At 41.8% G+C, this 14419-nt stretch overlaps 1 protein-coding gene across 5 annotated transcripts; it reads right to left on the reverse strand.

Annotated features, from left to right (window-relative positions):
* Positions 1-3058: 3058 nt before the first annotated feature.
* Positions 3059-14374, reverse strand: rap1ab (RAP1A, member of RAS oncogene family b). Of its 5 annotated transcripts, none has more exons than XM_027024712.3 (8): positions 14221-14374; positions 10162-10250; positions 8912-8980; positions 7905-7961; positions 6994-7134; positions 5039-5182; positions 4780-4900; positions 3059-4232 (listed from the first exon to the last, which is right to left on the reverse strand). In XM_027024712.3, exons 2-7 carry the CDS (start codon positions 10216-10218, stop codon positions 4811-4813), a joined length of 558 nt encoding a protein of 185 aa, XP_026880513.1. In that variant the 5' UTR covers positions 10219-10250; positions 14221-14374; the 3' UTR covers positions 3059-4232; positions 4780-4810. The 5 variants fall into 5 exon arrangements, with proteins under 5 accessions (XP_026880513.1, XP_026880527.1, XP_081561517.1 ...); XM_027024726.3 differs by having other exon boundaries at positions 14289-14359; XM_081705391.1 differs by having other exon boundaries at positions 14186-14347.
* Positions 14375-14419: the final 45 nt, after the last annotated feature.

Genomic DNA, 14419 nt, shown 5'->3' on the forward strand with positions numbered 1-14419 from the left:
ACATTCGCAACAATAATTAGTCGATGTGATGAAATTTAGGGGAGTGATTAGAAATATGTTATGTCACCCTAGGGCTTCAAATGCAAAGACAGACAAAGAATCATGGTCAAAACTCTTTTTTTTTTTTTGCCCCTCACAAATAATTAATAACTAAAAGTAATTAAAAATGTACTTAATGTTGTATTTTCTCAGTCATTAAAAAATAAAATTCACACCTTCACTGAATATTAACATCACATTATAAGCATAAAATGAAAGCAAAACAAATTGCATACCTAACTTCATCCCACTGCACTTTCTCTATTCAAAGTCTTGTGTTGGTTTCAAAGTTCTCTAGGCTAAAACAAAAAGTGGCAAACTGTTCAGGAAATATCCATATCCCAGTGAGAAACGGGGCTTCCATTATTAGTAGTAGTTACTTACTTGCTGAGGAATTTATCTGCAGAGCTTAAAGAGCGTTGTTTAATCACAATATAACTGCCAGTCATCTGTTTGTCTAGTAATATCCATTGCACAATGGGTGGAGCTAAAGTATATTTTACCAGAAGATTTCCAGGGAGCAGGTTTGCCACTCTAATGTCTTCTATGTTTGTTAGACTCCAGAAGTGCACGTGAGAGAGTCCAAAATGAATGTGAGTGACTGGAGCTAAACAGCTAAAAACCAAAAAATGGAAATATTTTCTAAACACTTGGCCAGTATCTTTTTATTTGGAAGGTTTCTACAGCAAATGGGTTGTGGGCAGTATAACTCAGCACGTTTCTGCTCACGAGTGCTGATTGGTTGGTGAACTAACGCTTTAGGAGCAGGAATGCTGCTGCTCAAAACCTTTGCAAACTAAATTTGCAACTAAATTTGTTACTAAAACTATGACCAAATCAAAGTTGTGAATAAAATGGCCTCTTAGTACTTTGCTACTCATAAAAGTGTGCAATAATAAACAGTGAAATGATAAACAAGGTAAAAATGCTTAAGCCCATGCAGACGTGTACCTAAACAAAACAGATTTCTCACCAGACACGAAAAAGAAATGTCAGACTGAGAAGGGCAAAGTGTATGAAAAGTTGAGTGAAGATAAGGAATAAAACTATGTGTCTGGGTGTGTGTTGAGAGAGGGAGTGAAGAACAGAGATTAGGCCAATGTTCAGGAGCATTTTTTTAAACATCTTGTTGTTTTTATTCATATTGGTTATTTACTTCTCTTGGGAATTATTAAATTTACCTGACACTTTTATCCAAAGCAACTTACAAGTATGACTGAGACAACCTGAACAATTGAGGGTTAAGGGTCTTGCTCAGGGGCCCAACAGTGGCAACTTAGCAGCAGTGGGGCTTGAACCAGCAACCTTCTGATTACTGATCAAGTACCTTAACCACTTAACCATTTTATTGCTGCCCTGCTTCCCCAGGCACACTTGTCCTTTGTGCTGAACACTTATGACCCACTCATCCAGGAGTTAAAGCCAGGTGTGAACACGGCCAATAAGTGGATGCGAAAACGTCTTTCATATTGGAGACTCGAAAATTACCACTACCACTATTCAAGAGTCCTATGAATGTCAAACCAGCCACAGGTTTTACTGAAAGATTGAACCCCTGCTTCGGGAGATGAGCAAAGCGACGAAAAAGCAAGATATTGATTACACATTTGAATATCTTGTGAAGATTAATGTTTATATATTTAACCAATAAAACTTATATGATCACAGGAAACGTGACGCATATTCTGGGGATCTAAGCGCGAGACTGAGGTGGCACGCCCTTTGCACATGCGCGTTTCCGTCCGCTGAGACGCGTACACATGGCGTCTAATACCCGAACTTCCCGTCCCAAATAATTGGTGGCTTGGGATTGTTTGTTTGGTATTATTATTATTATTATTATTATTATTATTATTATTATTATTATTGTGCAGATTAACTCCAGAGAGGATCTGCTCCGATTCCGACTGCTGGCTGTACGTTACACAATGTGAAAAATAGAGCTTGGAAAAAAAGGTTGGAAAAACGATATAATGCTTGCAGCAACAACCATGCGCTATGAATTGACTCAGAGGGAAGTGTAAAGAAGAAAATCAAGTTTATTCATAAGACTCGCGCGTCTCACTCCCTTCCTATCTCCGCCGTCGCAGTTGCAAATACTTTGACGCACGAGACATTGTTTTGCGAGGGTTTTTTTTTTTTTTTTTAAGCTTTTGGCCTAAAACTATTCCTACTTTAGTAGAAGCATGGACTACGTCCATATTTCCTCTCAAAGCCGCATTCTCACTGAACTCATTGGGCTCAAGCTTTTGTTACTAAGCAACCTGGCGCAGCTCCACTCATCAGTACTTATGTGAGTGTTGCTGACGCACTGTGATGCACCCCCACACGCGTCTCAGAGCCAAAGGACTGTGGTCACACTCAGCTTCTGCCTTTTGGTTGTGCTGCTATAGGTGAACCTGCTGGAGCCACATGCTAATTGTTTTCTCGTGCACTGTGTACATTCATGTAAATATATCTAGAAGTAAAGGATTTATATCCTTACAAAGGCCCACAGAAACATAAACTTGTTTTTATTTCCATCAGGGTTTCAGTACTGTAACGGTGTATTAAAAGTGGACTCTCCAAAAAGCACAGACAGGATCTTCAGCTTATTCTCCAAGCTTCTGAATGACATTTAACCAAGCCAAAGACACCAAATTCTACACTGGCTTTCAGATAGTTACAGAACTGGTTATAAAGCACCACTACAAGTTTATAAAGCACTGAATGGTTTAGGCCCATATACATTTCCCATATTCTTAAAGTATAACTTTTATTTAGACTTCTGACTTCAACATTGGAATAAAAATGTGTATTAAAACTGAGAATCAACTATAAAGAAACTGTCAGCCTGATTTTAGAATGATGAGTATGAGAGGACTGCTAAGATCACGGTCATTTGTGCACTGACTAATAGGATAATGTTGATCATTTTTGTCTGCGCTAAAAGGTTCATGGCTGGGCTGTGAAAATCTCTCCCGCCAAAGACAGCGTTCAAACAGAAGCAGTCAGGATGAAGATAACGCAGACTGTTCAGTATAATGAAAACATAGTAAAATTTAATCAACCATATAAGCCAGAACATCTTTTGACAAAACACACTACAAGCAGTAGAGGAGATATAGTACAATATAGTTAAACCTCAAGAACCTAGAAACCATTCTGCATTTTACCTACCGGTCCCACTATAAAAAGGCCCATAATCTTACATGTGTTTAAACAAATTAGAATTGGTATTAGAATACGTTATGGGTACTACAAAAGCCATGTGACCAAGTACAAAATGATGAGGTTAGTGGTGAGAATCTAGCTCAAAACATCCATGCACGATGTATGTGGGAAATATTATTTATATGCAGCTAATGAACTTCAGTCTATAAAACATTCACACAATTGGTGTTAAGAATGGAGTGCAACCTTTAAGTGAGAACACTTTCATTTACAACATCTACACTCGAAATGGTGTGATCGTGCTGTTTTTCATTAGGGTACCTATAATCAATCAAATTGTTGTCTCCATTTTGCTCAAATAAGATGTACGGGAGATAAATACTGATTAATCAGATACTTATTTCCTCTCTCTAGAACAGGATATGGCATCACTGCAAAGTTGTGAGCTCAAATGGAACCAAGAAATTATTTTTCATTTTCAGTTCACAGCAGAAAAGCTGTGGTACCAAAGTACAGGCTTCTGTAACAGTCTCATTTCTCTAAAAGTCCCTTTTCAGTCCTCATGAGGATGCTGTAGGATTCAAAAATTGTCCTTTTACATTCCCTTTTGTAAAGAACTTTGAAAAAATTTGACTCCAAAGCTGCTGGACGTTTGTGTGATTTAATTGTCCCGTGGTTCTCTGAATGAAAGATTCTTTAAGTTTTTGCTTGGTTTTATGGTTGATATTTTACTTAACGTTCCTGAGCAATACTGAATAGTTCTACTCAGGCTCAGGTAAATGAAGCTTTCTCCTCAGATTTTCTGGAATCAAACAGACGACAGTCCTCTTTTCTTTCTTTCTCTCTCTCTCTCTCTCTCTCTCTCTCTCTCTCTCTCCCTCTTTCTCTCTGTGTGTGTGTGTGTGTGTGTGTGTGTGTGTGTGTGTGTCTGTTCTGGCTTTCTTCAACTCCATAAAAGTCATCTGATCCATAGCTTCACTCACTGAGGATGGCATTGCTGGTACACTCCACATGGGGTTGCAGTTCTTCATTACAGCAATCTGCAGGTGGAGGACAGGTACAACGATTAGCACAAATAAATCATGAAACTAAATGACAAAGGAATATAGGAGCGAAAAGGTATGTGAAAAGGTCTAGAACAGAAAATATATTATAAAAAAAAGCATTCTTTTATTTTCACTGTGATTTGCTGCCACCTGCTGGACATTATAGGAAAACGTCCCTGTATACAAGGTGCAATTCTTTTGCATCTGTAAGAACTCCACACATGTGAAGAGCTACTTTTGCCTGAGGCAACTGCCGAACACACCCGTCTGAAGGGCACACATCATAATCTGCAGGGCATCAAATATTATAATGTCAATAGCACATGTTGACCTGTAGAGGGAGTGCCACCTCTGCTTAGAGGAAAAAACCATCCAACCACACCACCCTGACTGCCATCACTATTAAAAACTGCAAGTTTTTCCACAGTAATTAGCAATGTATTTTTAACTTAATATAGTTAAAGTTAACACTGCATTTCCTGAGCAGAGAAAGAACAGATGCAATAAGAATTGAGTGCTGGGAGTGGCACTCTAAATGTACCTTGCGCAGAGCTGCTGTAAGGATGAGACCTCTACAGGAGCACACAGTTGGATTTCTTTTTCGCCGCCTTCTTTTCCACGGGCGTTTTTCTATTTATCTGTCTGACCAAGTCATAAAAGATCTACAGACAGGAAGAGGAAAACAACAGGCTGACTTACGGTCACAAAATGAATCCAGGAGAGCTCACAAATGCAGAAGCAACACATTAAAACATTTTCACAGTAACAATGTCGAGGAAGGTGCACCAGCACACACTTACGTCGAGCACGTTGATCTTCGACTTTGCCGAGGATTCTAGGAAAGCGCAGTGGTTCCACTGGCGGGCCAGGTTCTGGCCCTGCTCCTTCCCTACAACACGCTCGTCCTCCAGATCACACTTATTCCCAACCAGGATCATCGGCACCTGACACACACGAACGGACACAGACAAAGTGAAGGTGGCAACGTGGCATATAGTCAACTCTCTGCATGCAGAGCAGTATCATCCTACAGAGCTAATACAACCATGCAGTTAGTCAATAGCAAACCTTACCTGTTATATATAACATGGAATCTGTTAGACCAAGTGCATATTTCTACTCATCACTCCTTCTGTAGATTAATTCTTGCAAAACTAAACAGTTCCAATCAGTTTCCACTCTCCAGTCAGGTCTTCGTGATGATAGTAACACTACCATCATGCTGTAACCACGTCCCCCCAGCTGCTGAGTGCTCCGGATCAGCCGAGCACGTCCACGGGAACACGTTCGCACACGGCCCCAACACATAGTATGTTTAGAGCTCACGACAGTGCCGCTTTGGCTCACATCAACAGCCAGTACTTCCTGCTTAGACTCAGCAGTGAATAAGTAAGCCAGGCAAGCGATGCCTCCAAACAGCAGGGAGACATGGCGTTACCCACCGGGGCACCATCAGGCCACGGTACCCTGAGGCAGAACACGCTGCTCTACGAATCAGACTGAGAGACAGTTTAGTAAGGTGAAGTACTATGTACACTCGTAGTGTGTTTTAAATCTTCATTCTGATCTGGCTCATGTTTTAAGGATTTGTAACGGTTACCAAGCTTTGGCTATAAAGGCGAAGTGTGAAAAATGAAAAATGCACAAGGAATGTTTAGGGAGGAAGCAAAAAGGAAACTCCCAGCTCCACCCTTGCAGGATACAAATCTGCTTCCTGTCTGCATGTTAACTCTAACATGACAGGGAGGATTAATAAATAATTAAAAAACATGTGTGTATGTGTACGCATGTATATATACGCATGTACACACACATACTATATACATATATACACACACACACACACACGTGTGAAGCTATTTTGTTTGCTAAAAGCCTATATTGTTTGGTATTCCATCTTCTACTGCTATGAGGTGCAGTGAAATAAATGTTAATAAAAGGCACAAGGAATACAGACAGCCTGGTTAGCCTTAACAGCATGGAGCATGGAATCTGTAGTGTGGCATTGCAAAATCACCGTGTACTGTAAGACAGCAGAAGCATGCTTCATGTGTCCTGATAGGACGCTACTGCGGGACTCTTAAATATTTTCCTCTGCTTTTAACTGCAGCCTCACAGGAGAGTCACAGGCGGGCCGAGTGACTCGGCTCCCCCACCACTGTTTAACTGTTAGTTGAGCTACGTGGTGCCATGTTTGGACTGGCTGCATGGAGAATGTTTGAAATCCAAACAGGCCAGGGGCAGGAAGCCCAGTGCAGTAACCCAGGGGACGCTCACAGAGCCACAGGTATTATAACAGGGGCCTGTATAGAGCCGTCCAGACAAGAATGTCCTGACTTGGTTTCAAACCTCACAGCAACGACCTTTAAGGCTAAGGGTGGGGGTGCAGGCACACAACACAGTATCACCCTGGAAAGTGGTTATAGTCTACTGGTTAGATCTATACAGATCGGGAAATAAATGAACACAAGAATACAGTTTTGACTCAAGACTGAGGTGGACAACTTGTGCATCCCTTCCACTGGCTGTAAAAATAAGAAGAAGAAATAATAAAAGTCCAATTCCGTTAACTGCTACAGCTCCGTGCTCCACTGCACAAGGGGTCTACCCATGTCTCAAAGTGCTTTCCATTCACACATGGCCAAAAAAAGGCGTTCCCTGTGTCGCCAAGCCCGAGGCAGTGCGGCGACAGAAGGCGTTTGCACCTGTCTCAGCCCCCGGGCAGGGAACTGCGCAGACACACACAGACACTTACGTCCTCTGTGTCCTTCACACGCAGGATCTGCTCCCGGAGGTCCTGCAGGTCGTTGAAGGTGGACTGTGCTGTGATGGAGTACACGAGAGCAAATCCTTGTCCGTTTTTCATGTACAGGTCTCTCATCGCTGTAAACTGCTCCTGTGGGAAGAAACAAAAAAAGTGTGCCGTTTTTCTTTCCGTTCATAGAGCGAGACAGAAGATTGAACAGCAAGCCATTATAAATTTATTTCAAAAATCAGTACTGTGAAAATGACTGACAGTTTACACACATTTGTTTACTTTTTGCTCTGCTTTTGTTCTTTTCACTGACGCTTTTGAAACAATACTAGCCGTCCTCTTTATGCGAACTGCATGCGCACATGCACACTTGCAAAAAAACTTGAAGTTCTTGACAAAAGGCTGGCATTCGCACTCCAACTTGGAGACAGAAAACTGCCCTCTGAAACTGTTAAATATCTACTGATGAGCTTAGTGTTCAAAATACTCATTAGACAGTCCCATTTCATACTGCGGCTTATAACACTTCAGGAGTTTTGCCATGTTTGCTAATCGCATTTCAGCAGCTCACCAGCTGTTGCTAGGAAATGGCTGATTTAAAGACAGCATTGCTATTCATGCTGTTTTCAGTTTGGGTGCTACAGTTACTCTGCACTGTGTGCTTGTGTCTGAGATCATTCAGAGCCTGAATGGAACTTACCAATAAGCAACACAAAAGCAATTATGTAGCTAGGGACTTGTAGCTAGGGACTTGTAGCTAGGGACTTGTAGCTAGGGACTTGTAGCTAGGGACTTGTAGCTAGGGACTTGTAGCTAGGGACTTGTAGCTAGGGACTTGTAGCTAGGGACTTGTAGCTAGGGACTTGTAGCTAGGGACTTGGTACACTGCTCCTTATGCCCCACCCACTCACCGTGCCTGCCGTGTCCAGGATTTCCAGCATGCACTGCTGTCCATCTACTTCCACTTGCTGAATGGAGAAGAAGAGAAGAGAAAAGGAGAAATGAGAGAGGCCAGAGAAGAGAGGAGAGGAGAGGAGAGGAGAGGAGAGGAGAGGCGGCGTGGACTTATTAGGAACAGACGTACGGAAAAACAAAAACACAGACGCCTGGGCCCGGTTCTTCATATGCTGCTTAAATGCAAGAGAAGATGATCATCAATGGTCATAAATCCAAACAGGATCATTTTGGTGCTTCAGTTGTGCCAATGATAATGCTGAGGAGAGAGAGCTCAATATCCCTTCTTCATACCTTCTGACTAGACAGGGTCTTAATGGCCATTTGTGTGCAGTCCACTGCTCCCTTTACATTAACTACCGCAATAGAGAAAAGGCCCTTTTTAATAGTCTGTAAATACAATTTAAATATTTCTTGAGCGCCAAGTATACCTATAGTACAGCTCGACACTCTTTATGGTTCTAAATTCCCAACCCATTGTAAAGGAGTTGTGAAGTTGTGTATAGGTGTGAAGAATCACAAATGAATAGCCTACATTTTCTGCATTGTTTTCAAGGTGCGACTGCACAAAATTGTATTACTTTTTTTTTTTTGTCTTCAACCTTTTACAAACAATTCCACAATAACCAAAATGGTGCCCACTATGAGGAAAAAATCCTGAGATTTTCCAGAGGTTTTTTTGGTTAGCTTACAACATGCATACTGCAAATGCTCTTACTATTAGTGTTACTTCTGTTTGAATGGGCTGCTGCCAAAGAAGCGGGTGCAAGGAGCACTGCTAAATTCAGCACATTTGAGCAGACTTGAGATCATGGACTGCCTGTGTTGTCAACAAGACCAACAACAGCTTTGAGAAAGCAGCAATATTTTGGATCATGTTAGTCTACAATCCACTCCAGGGCAATAATATACACATATGAAGAACAGGGTCTGAAGCCGAGCAGAGCAGAGAAGCAGCTTCTACCTTTCTGTAGGAGTCTTCTATTGTAGGGTCATACTTCTCCACGAAGATTCCCTGGACAAACTGTACCGTCTGCAGGAGATCCACATCGATCCATGGGAGACATAGAAAGTTTACACAAAAAAATCTGTACAGACTATACAACCGACGCTTGTAAAAACGAAAAAAAAAAACAGCTGATGTAAAATAAATAAACAGCAAAAAATAAAATCTAAACGCATCTAATTTAGCATGTTGGAAAAGAGTTAACACTTAGGAATTCATACAGGCATAGAGGACCAAAGGTCAAATGGCAAAAATGTCAGCTTTATTTTAAAGGTATTGCCATCTACACTGAGTGAAAAACATCACTGCCCTTATTATACACAAAGTAACCATATTTCAGAACTCCATAGGTAATTGGGAAATTAATCTTAAATATTGTCATGTTCAACACATGATGCTAATCTTGCAACAGCTTGAAGTCTACAAGCCATAAGCGTCACCAGATGTTGAAGAATCTTCCCTGCTGATTCTTCGCCATTTTCAGTTCCAGAAAGTTCTTAAGCTTTGTTGCCTTCAGTACATGAAAATTACTTTCAGGCATTTGGCTGGATCAGGGCAGAGTTACCCAAAAGCATCGTAACACAAACGTCATCGTTAAATGGTAAAGTATCTCAGTAGACATTCATTCTCTCATATACGATGATCACAACATTATGATGCCCTTGGGACTCTTCTATCGAATTCATCTTGCTGCAATCAATGGACCTCTGATTCAGTATTCTGTGTAGCGTTGGTAATATGTTTAACAGCATATTCATGACTAAAGCTTATTTGGTCAACCACTGCAGTCTTGTGCAGTCTTGCAGGATATTTGCTATTGTTAAAATCGGCAGCGAGTTTCGGTAACATTTACATTTCCTTTACTCTCGATCCCTTTTAGTTTCGCGATGGCCTGCATTTCTAGCGCTCACTTTTCTTTGGTCAACTAAGCTACAGACTCCGAATGCAAGCGGCACATCCAGAATCAACTCTAGATCTTCTGTAAGCTCTTCGCACGAACTGTGCTTGAACTAATGATGCAATCCACAAAACTTTCCAAGTTTCTGTTCAATCTCATAGTCTAGCCATGCTAGAGTTCAGAACCAGAACAAGAACCATGCCCACTGTCGGTACAAATCAGTGAATGCACTATATGTAATGCCACTGATGGGAGTGGCAACGCAGACCTTCAGGGGTCCCAACAGGCTGAGACCAGATGGCGTACTCACCAGTGCAGACTTGCCCACCCCTCCGGAGCCCAACACAACCAGCTTGTATTCACGCATTGCGAAGTCACTTCACCACACAGCTCAGCAACCTAAAGGAGAGGACAGAGAAGAAAGCAATCAGGGAGCGGGATCAAGCGGAGAGGGGAAACGGATCCTCTGCGTTTAGATACATCAGGCCCGCATGTGTGCATGAAGGCAAGGCGGCTACGTCATCGGAATCGCCCTGGAGCAGAGCCGGAACCAGAGTCCTTTCAACATCTCGCATCACAGTCTGCTCCAAGCGGAACACTGCCCTGCTTTGCCTAAAGCTATGCGAGTCATAGGGAAGAGGGTAGAAGAAGTCTAGAGAGAGGCAGAAGGTAGGGTGGCGTACCTGTTTGCATGTGCGGGTGCAGTAAATTCAGTAATGATTAACCACCAGTCACCTACAGAAGCACTAAACTGGTGCAGTGGGGAATGCTACGACAGTAGCGTGCCCGATAAGATCAATGAGGCATTTAACATGGCAACACCAAGATACTGTGTTTGTGTGTGGGGGTGGTAATAGCCAGCCCACACACTGTTCTGTCTTTCTCAACACTGATCAGTCATGTTGGTCTCTACCTATTTCATATTAACCAAAGTAAAGAGTCATACGTGGATTTTGCTTTTAAGAGTTGAGTATCCCTCAAACAAACACTCTTAAAACTAGAGTGGCACAATTAGCAAAAAATCACAATTATGGCCTCTGCAATTAATTCAGTATGGACAGCAAGGACGCTGTTTTAGTTTCCATCATGCTGCAATTGAGTAGTTATGAGCGTCTCTGCTCAAACGAGCCACCTAAGCTATTGAATGCACTGAGCAAACAAAGATGTTTCACTTACGCAGGTGGAACACCACAGGTGATCAGAAATCTGAGCCCACATCCAAACATGTGCAGGACTGTTAACCACAATAACATGGCTCATAATAATTACATTAGCAATTTGGTCAACAATAATGGACAAGTAGGGTGACACGCCTTCAACTCCTGCCAAAAAAAATCAAACTTGACGACTAAGTAACAGTCAATTCCCCAGGGTCACACGCCAACACTTCCTTGCACAAGCTCAGCTTTTCCCTTTCATTATTACCTAAGTACATTCATGGAGCAGTGTTGAGGAATACTTTTCCCATTTATGGTTGGAGAAGAGAGAAAGGCAGGCACTGCTCCAGCACGCTCAATGACAACTCCCTTTAGGGAGACCACTACCACGACAAGCCGGACTGCAGCTGATTAAATGACAGTCTCCTTCTTAGAAATTATTTGCTGCAACTCCATGTAAGCCATCTAAGAGCACTCCATAGCAAGCTTGGGGAGGGGGGTTACAGAAAGTGAATGTGTCAGACTGGTAAAGCAAGTCTTTGGCAAGCTCACACACTCAATCAACACACTTAACTGTTAAGTTTCATCCTAATCTAATCTTGAGCCTAATTCATGCACATGTACTCAGCAAACAACACAAAATCAGAACAAACAAAGTGCAAAAATCAAACAGAACTGCCAATAATGATCTGCAGTGAGGTCAAACAATACTCAAACTTCGACAGGACACAAAGTAATCTTTAGGTGAAAAAGCCACAGCACGTGAAGGAGACAGACTGTATTCTGGAACAGCAGTGCATTTGGGGACTTGCTTCCCTCATTTAGGAGGGTCTATTCACAGGGTTTCAGTTTCACAAAGTCAGAAACCTCTGCAGAAACCTTGTCAGTCTTTGGCCCACCTGGATGTCACTGAACAGTTCAATCAAAATAACATAATGATATAACTATCTCAACATCGAGCCAGTCTAAAAATCACTCATGATTTCCATTTTTATGTAAAAAACCTGTCTTCCATCTTACTCATGCAGCAAGCTCATGAAAAATGGAGGCTACATTCAAATTAATGTAGAAACAATTCAATAAAAAGTGAAGTTAGAATAACTCAATCAAGGTGTCAAAACATTTTTGCCAGGAAGTGGTGTTAACAGTCTGGCTGAAAGAGACTGAAATGAACGTGTTCTCAATCAACGTACATAGAAGTGCAGTGTGTCTCCAGAGAACGTGACAATAGGTTTTATAAATGACCATGCTAAGATTAGAAACAACTTCTCCACACAGTTATAATAGGGTCCTAAAAAAATTATATTTGACTCTGAGCAAATGAGGAGTAGTTCTGTTATATATGGCATCGCTGGGTTGGTGAACCATGTGGAAGCCTGTTACTACTACTTGATACCCCACCAAGTTTCCATCATCATTTCCTGTGAACGTCAAACTGATATCTGAGAAGTAGTAAATGCAAGAAAAGCACAATAACTGCATAGTCCAAGCAAAATATCAGCTGCCTCTATGTACAGAAACAATAAGATCACTGTTTTTACAGTACGAACTGGCTAGCTGGTTAGGATCCCAAATCAATTAACAACATGCAAGTTGTTAAAACAAAGTCTACTGATAGTCAGGAAATCAAGTGTCAACTTTGGATTACCCCTATAAAAGTTTCCACACTGTCAGCCTATTGGGTCCTGATGAGTCAGGCTAAGAAACACAGTCAAACTAGCAATTCTTCATCCTGTCATTTCTCTCAGCTGAAACCTCATATCTAGAAATGCGGTTATTTTTCTGTTTCTCAGGATGACAAAGTGTCATACTACAGGTGGAGTAACGCATTAGACATTGGTTATGCCGGCGAGAGCACCATTTGTAAATTCAAACAATGTTACAGATAGTTTATCATCAATAACATATATCAGGAAAACCACAACCCACCTTGCAAAAAGCTTGTGAACTCCTAACTTCCTTCCTTTAAGGACATCTGCTACATGCTTACCCTGCTAACTGGGAGAATCGCTGATGAGCAATAACTGATGAGAACTAGTATGAATGCATGATAGGCTGCAGATAAAGAAGGGTGGTAAGAAAGAATTGCATTACTGTAAACTACCAAGCAAGTGAGAGAGGGGGATGGACCCAAAACCTGGGTTAGGGCTCCTCAAATAGAGAACCCAAATTTAGCAACAACTATACATAGAACCCCAACGCGCAAAGATGCAAACAACCCGATTAACGTCTCTGCTCACTTTGAAACCTTTTTTAAAAAGAACATTAGAACATACACACTGCTTTCTTTAACAGCCATGTCTGATTAAAACAACAATGTAAGCCAGGCCAAATCATTTAGTCTTGGAATTCATGTCAATTCCCTGTCTGTACCATGAAGAGATTATTTCTCTGAGACCATTGTGTTATTGGCAAACAAATACTCATCATATGTCATTACATACTTGTTCAGCTACCCGAGAACTATTTCTGAACTAGAACCGTAAAAGTAATAGGTGTGTAGCACAGCAGAAGGAAAGCCAGCAGAAAGTAATTTAATCTAAGTTTCATTATATCCAAACCCACCGAAAGCAGGATCATCGGATGGTAACTTAAGATTTCTGCCATTTCTAGCTATTCAGTGGGTGGAGGGAGCGGAACCGGTATACAGCAACACAGTAACGAGAATACGGAGAAGAAGCAGAAGTTAAAAGAACAAGAAACAGAAGACGAGAAAATCAGCAAAAGCACATTTCAAGTCTGTAGTTAACGTTAGCTACCTAAAATGAACCATAACTCAAATGAATTAACCCGAAGGGCTTCCCAGTACATGTAGACGTACAGTCAGCCACAAAACGGACAGTTCATGTTACGCTAGCGAATTTAATTTAATTTAGTTTGCTAAAAGCCAGGGAGATGGTTGAGACAAAGGTAAGACAAACCAGATGTAGGAGATCAGTACTCCTCCGCAGGTTTGGCCGGCTCTCTGGGATGAGTAAGAGTACTAACCGGTCAACGGAACCCACCGGAGTTAACGCTCACGGTAACGGAACCCACCGGGGTTAACGGTAACGGTCGGTAACGGTCACTAACGGTCACCTCTCCTCGCGTTGATGGAGCGGGGCACTCCACGTACGAACTACCCCGAGACCTGCCAAAGACACTTTATCTCGGCCTGCAGATGTTTAAGGTACAGAGCCAGCCGGGTTGTGTTTGTAGAAGAGTGTTTCTACCTCAGCCTCCGTCTGTCATTCAGGACTTTAGCTCGTCCTACAGATGTTTAAATGTTTAAAGTACAAACCCAGCCGGGTTGTGTTTGGATGAGCGTTTCTGCCCCAGCCTCCGTCTGTCATTCAGGCTTTAGTTTCCGGTACAGCGGAATTGTGGGACGCCACTAATAAAGGAAAGTGTTTTATCCTACAGTTCAGCTTC

This window comes from Electrophorus electricus, chromosome 22 (assembly GCF_041902795.1).
Source record: "Electrophorus electricus isolate QZ-2024a chromosome 22, ASM4190279v1, whole genome shotgun sequence".
NCBI classification, from domain to species: domain Eukaryota; kingdom Metazoa; phylum Chordata; class Actinopteri; order Gymnotiformes; family Gymnotidae; genus Electrophorus; species Electrophorus electricus.

Excerpts from the sequence above, each read along its gene's own strand:
- rap1ab (XM_027024712.3), bottom strand. The coding sequence starts at position 10,218 with ATGCGTGAATACAAGCTGGTTGTGTTGGGCTCCGGAGGGGTGGGCAAG. Across the intron at positions 5,183-6,993 it reads GTGTGAAGGACACAGAGGAC|GTGCCGATGATCCTGGTTGG; the intron begins GTAAGTGTCTGT and ends CGTGTGTGTCAG. Across the intron at positions 4,901-5,038 it reads CGAAGATCAACGTGCTCGAC|ATCTTTTATGACTTGGTCAG; the intron begins GTAAGTGTGTGC and ends TCCTGTCTGTAG.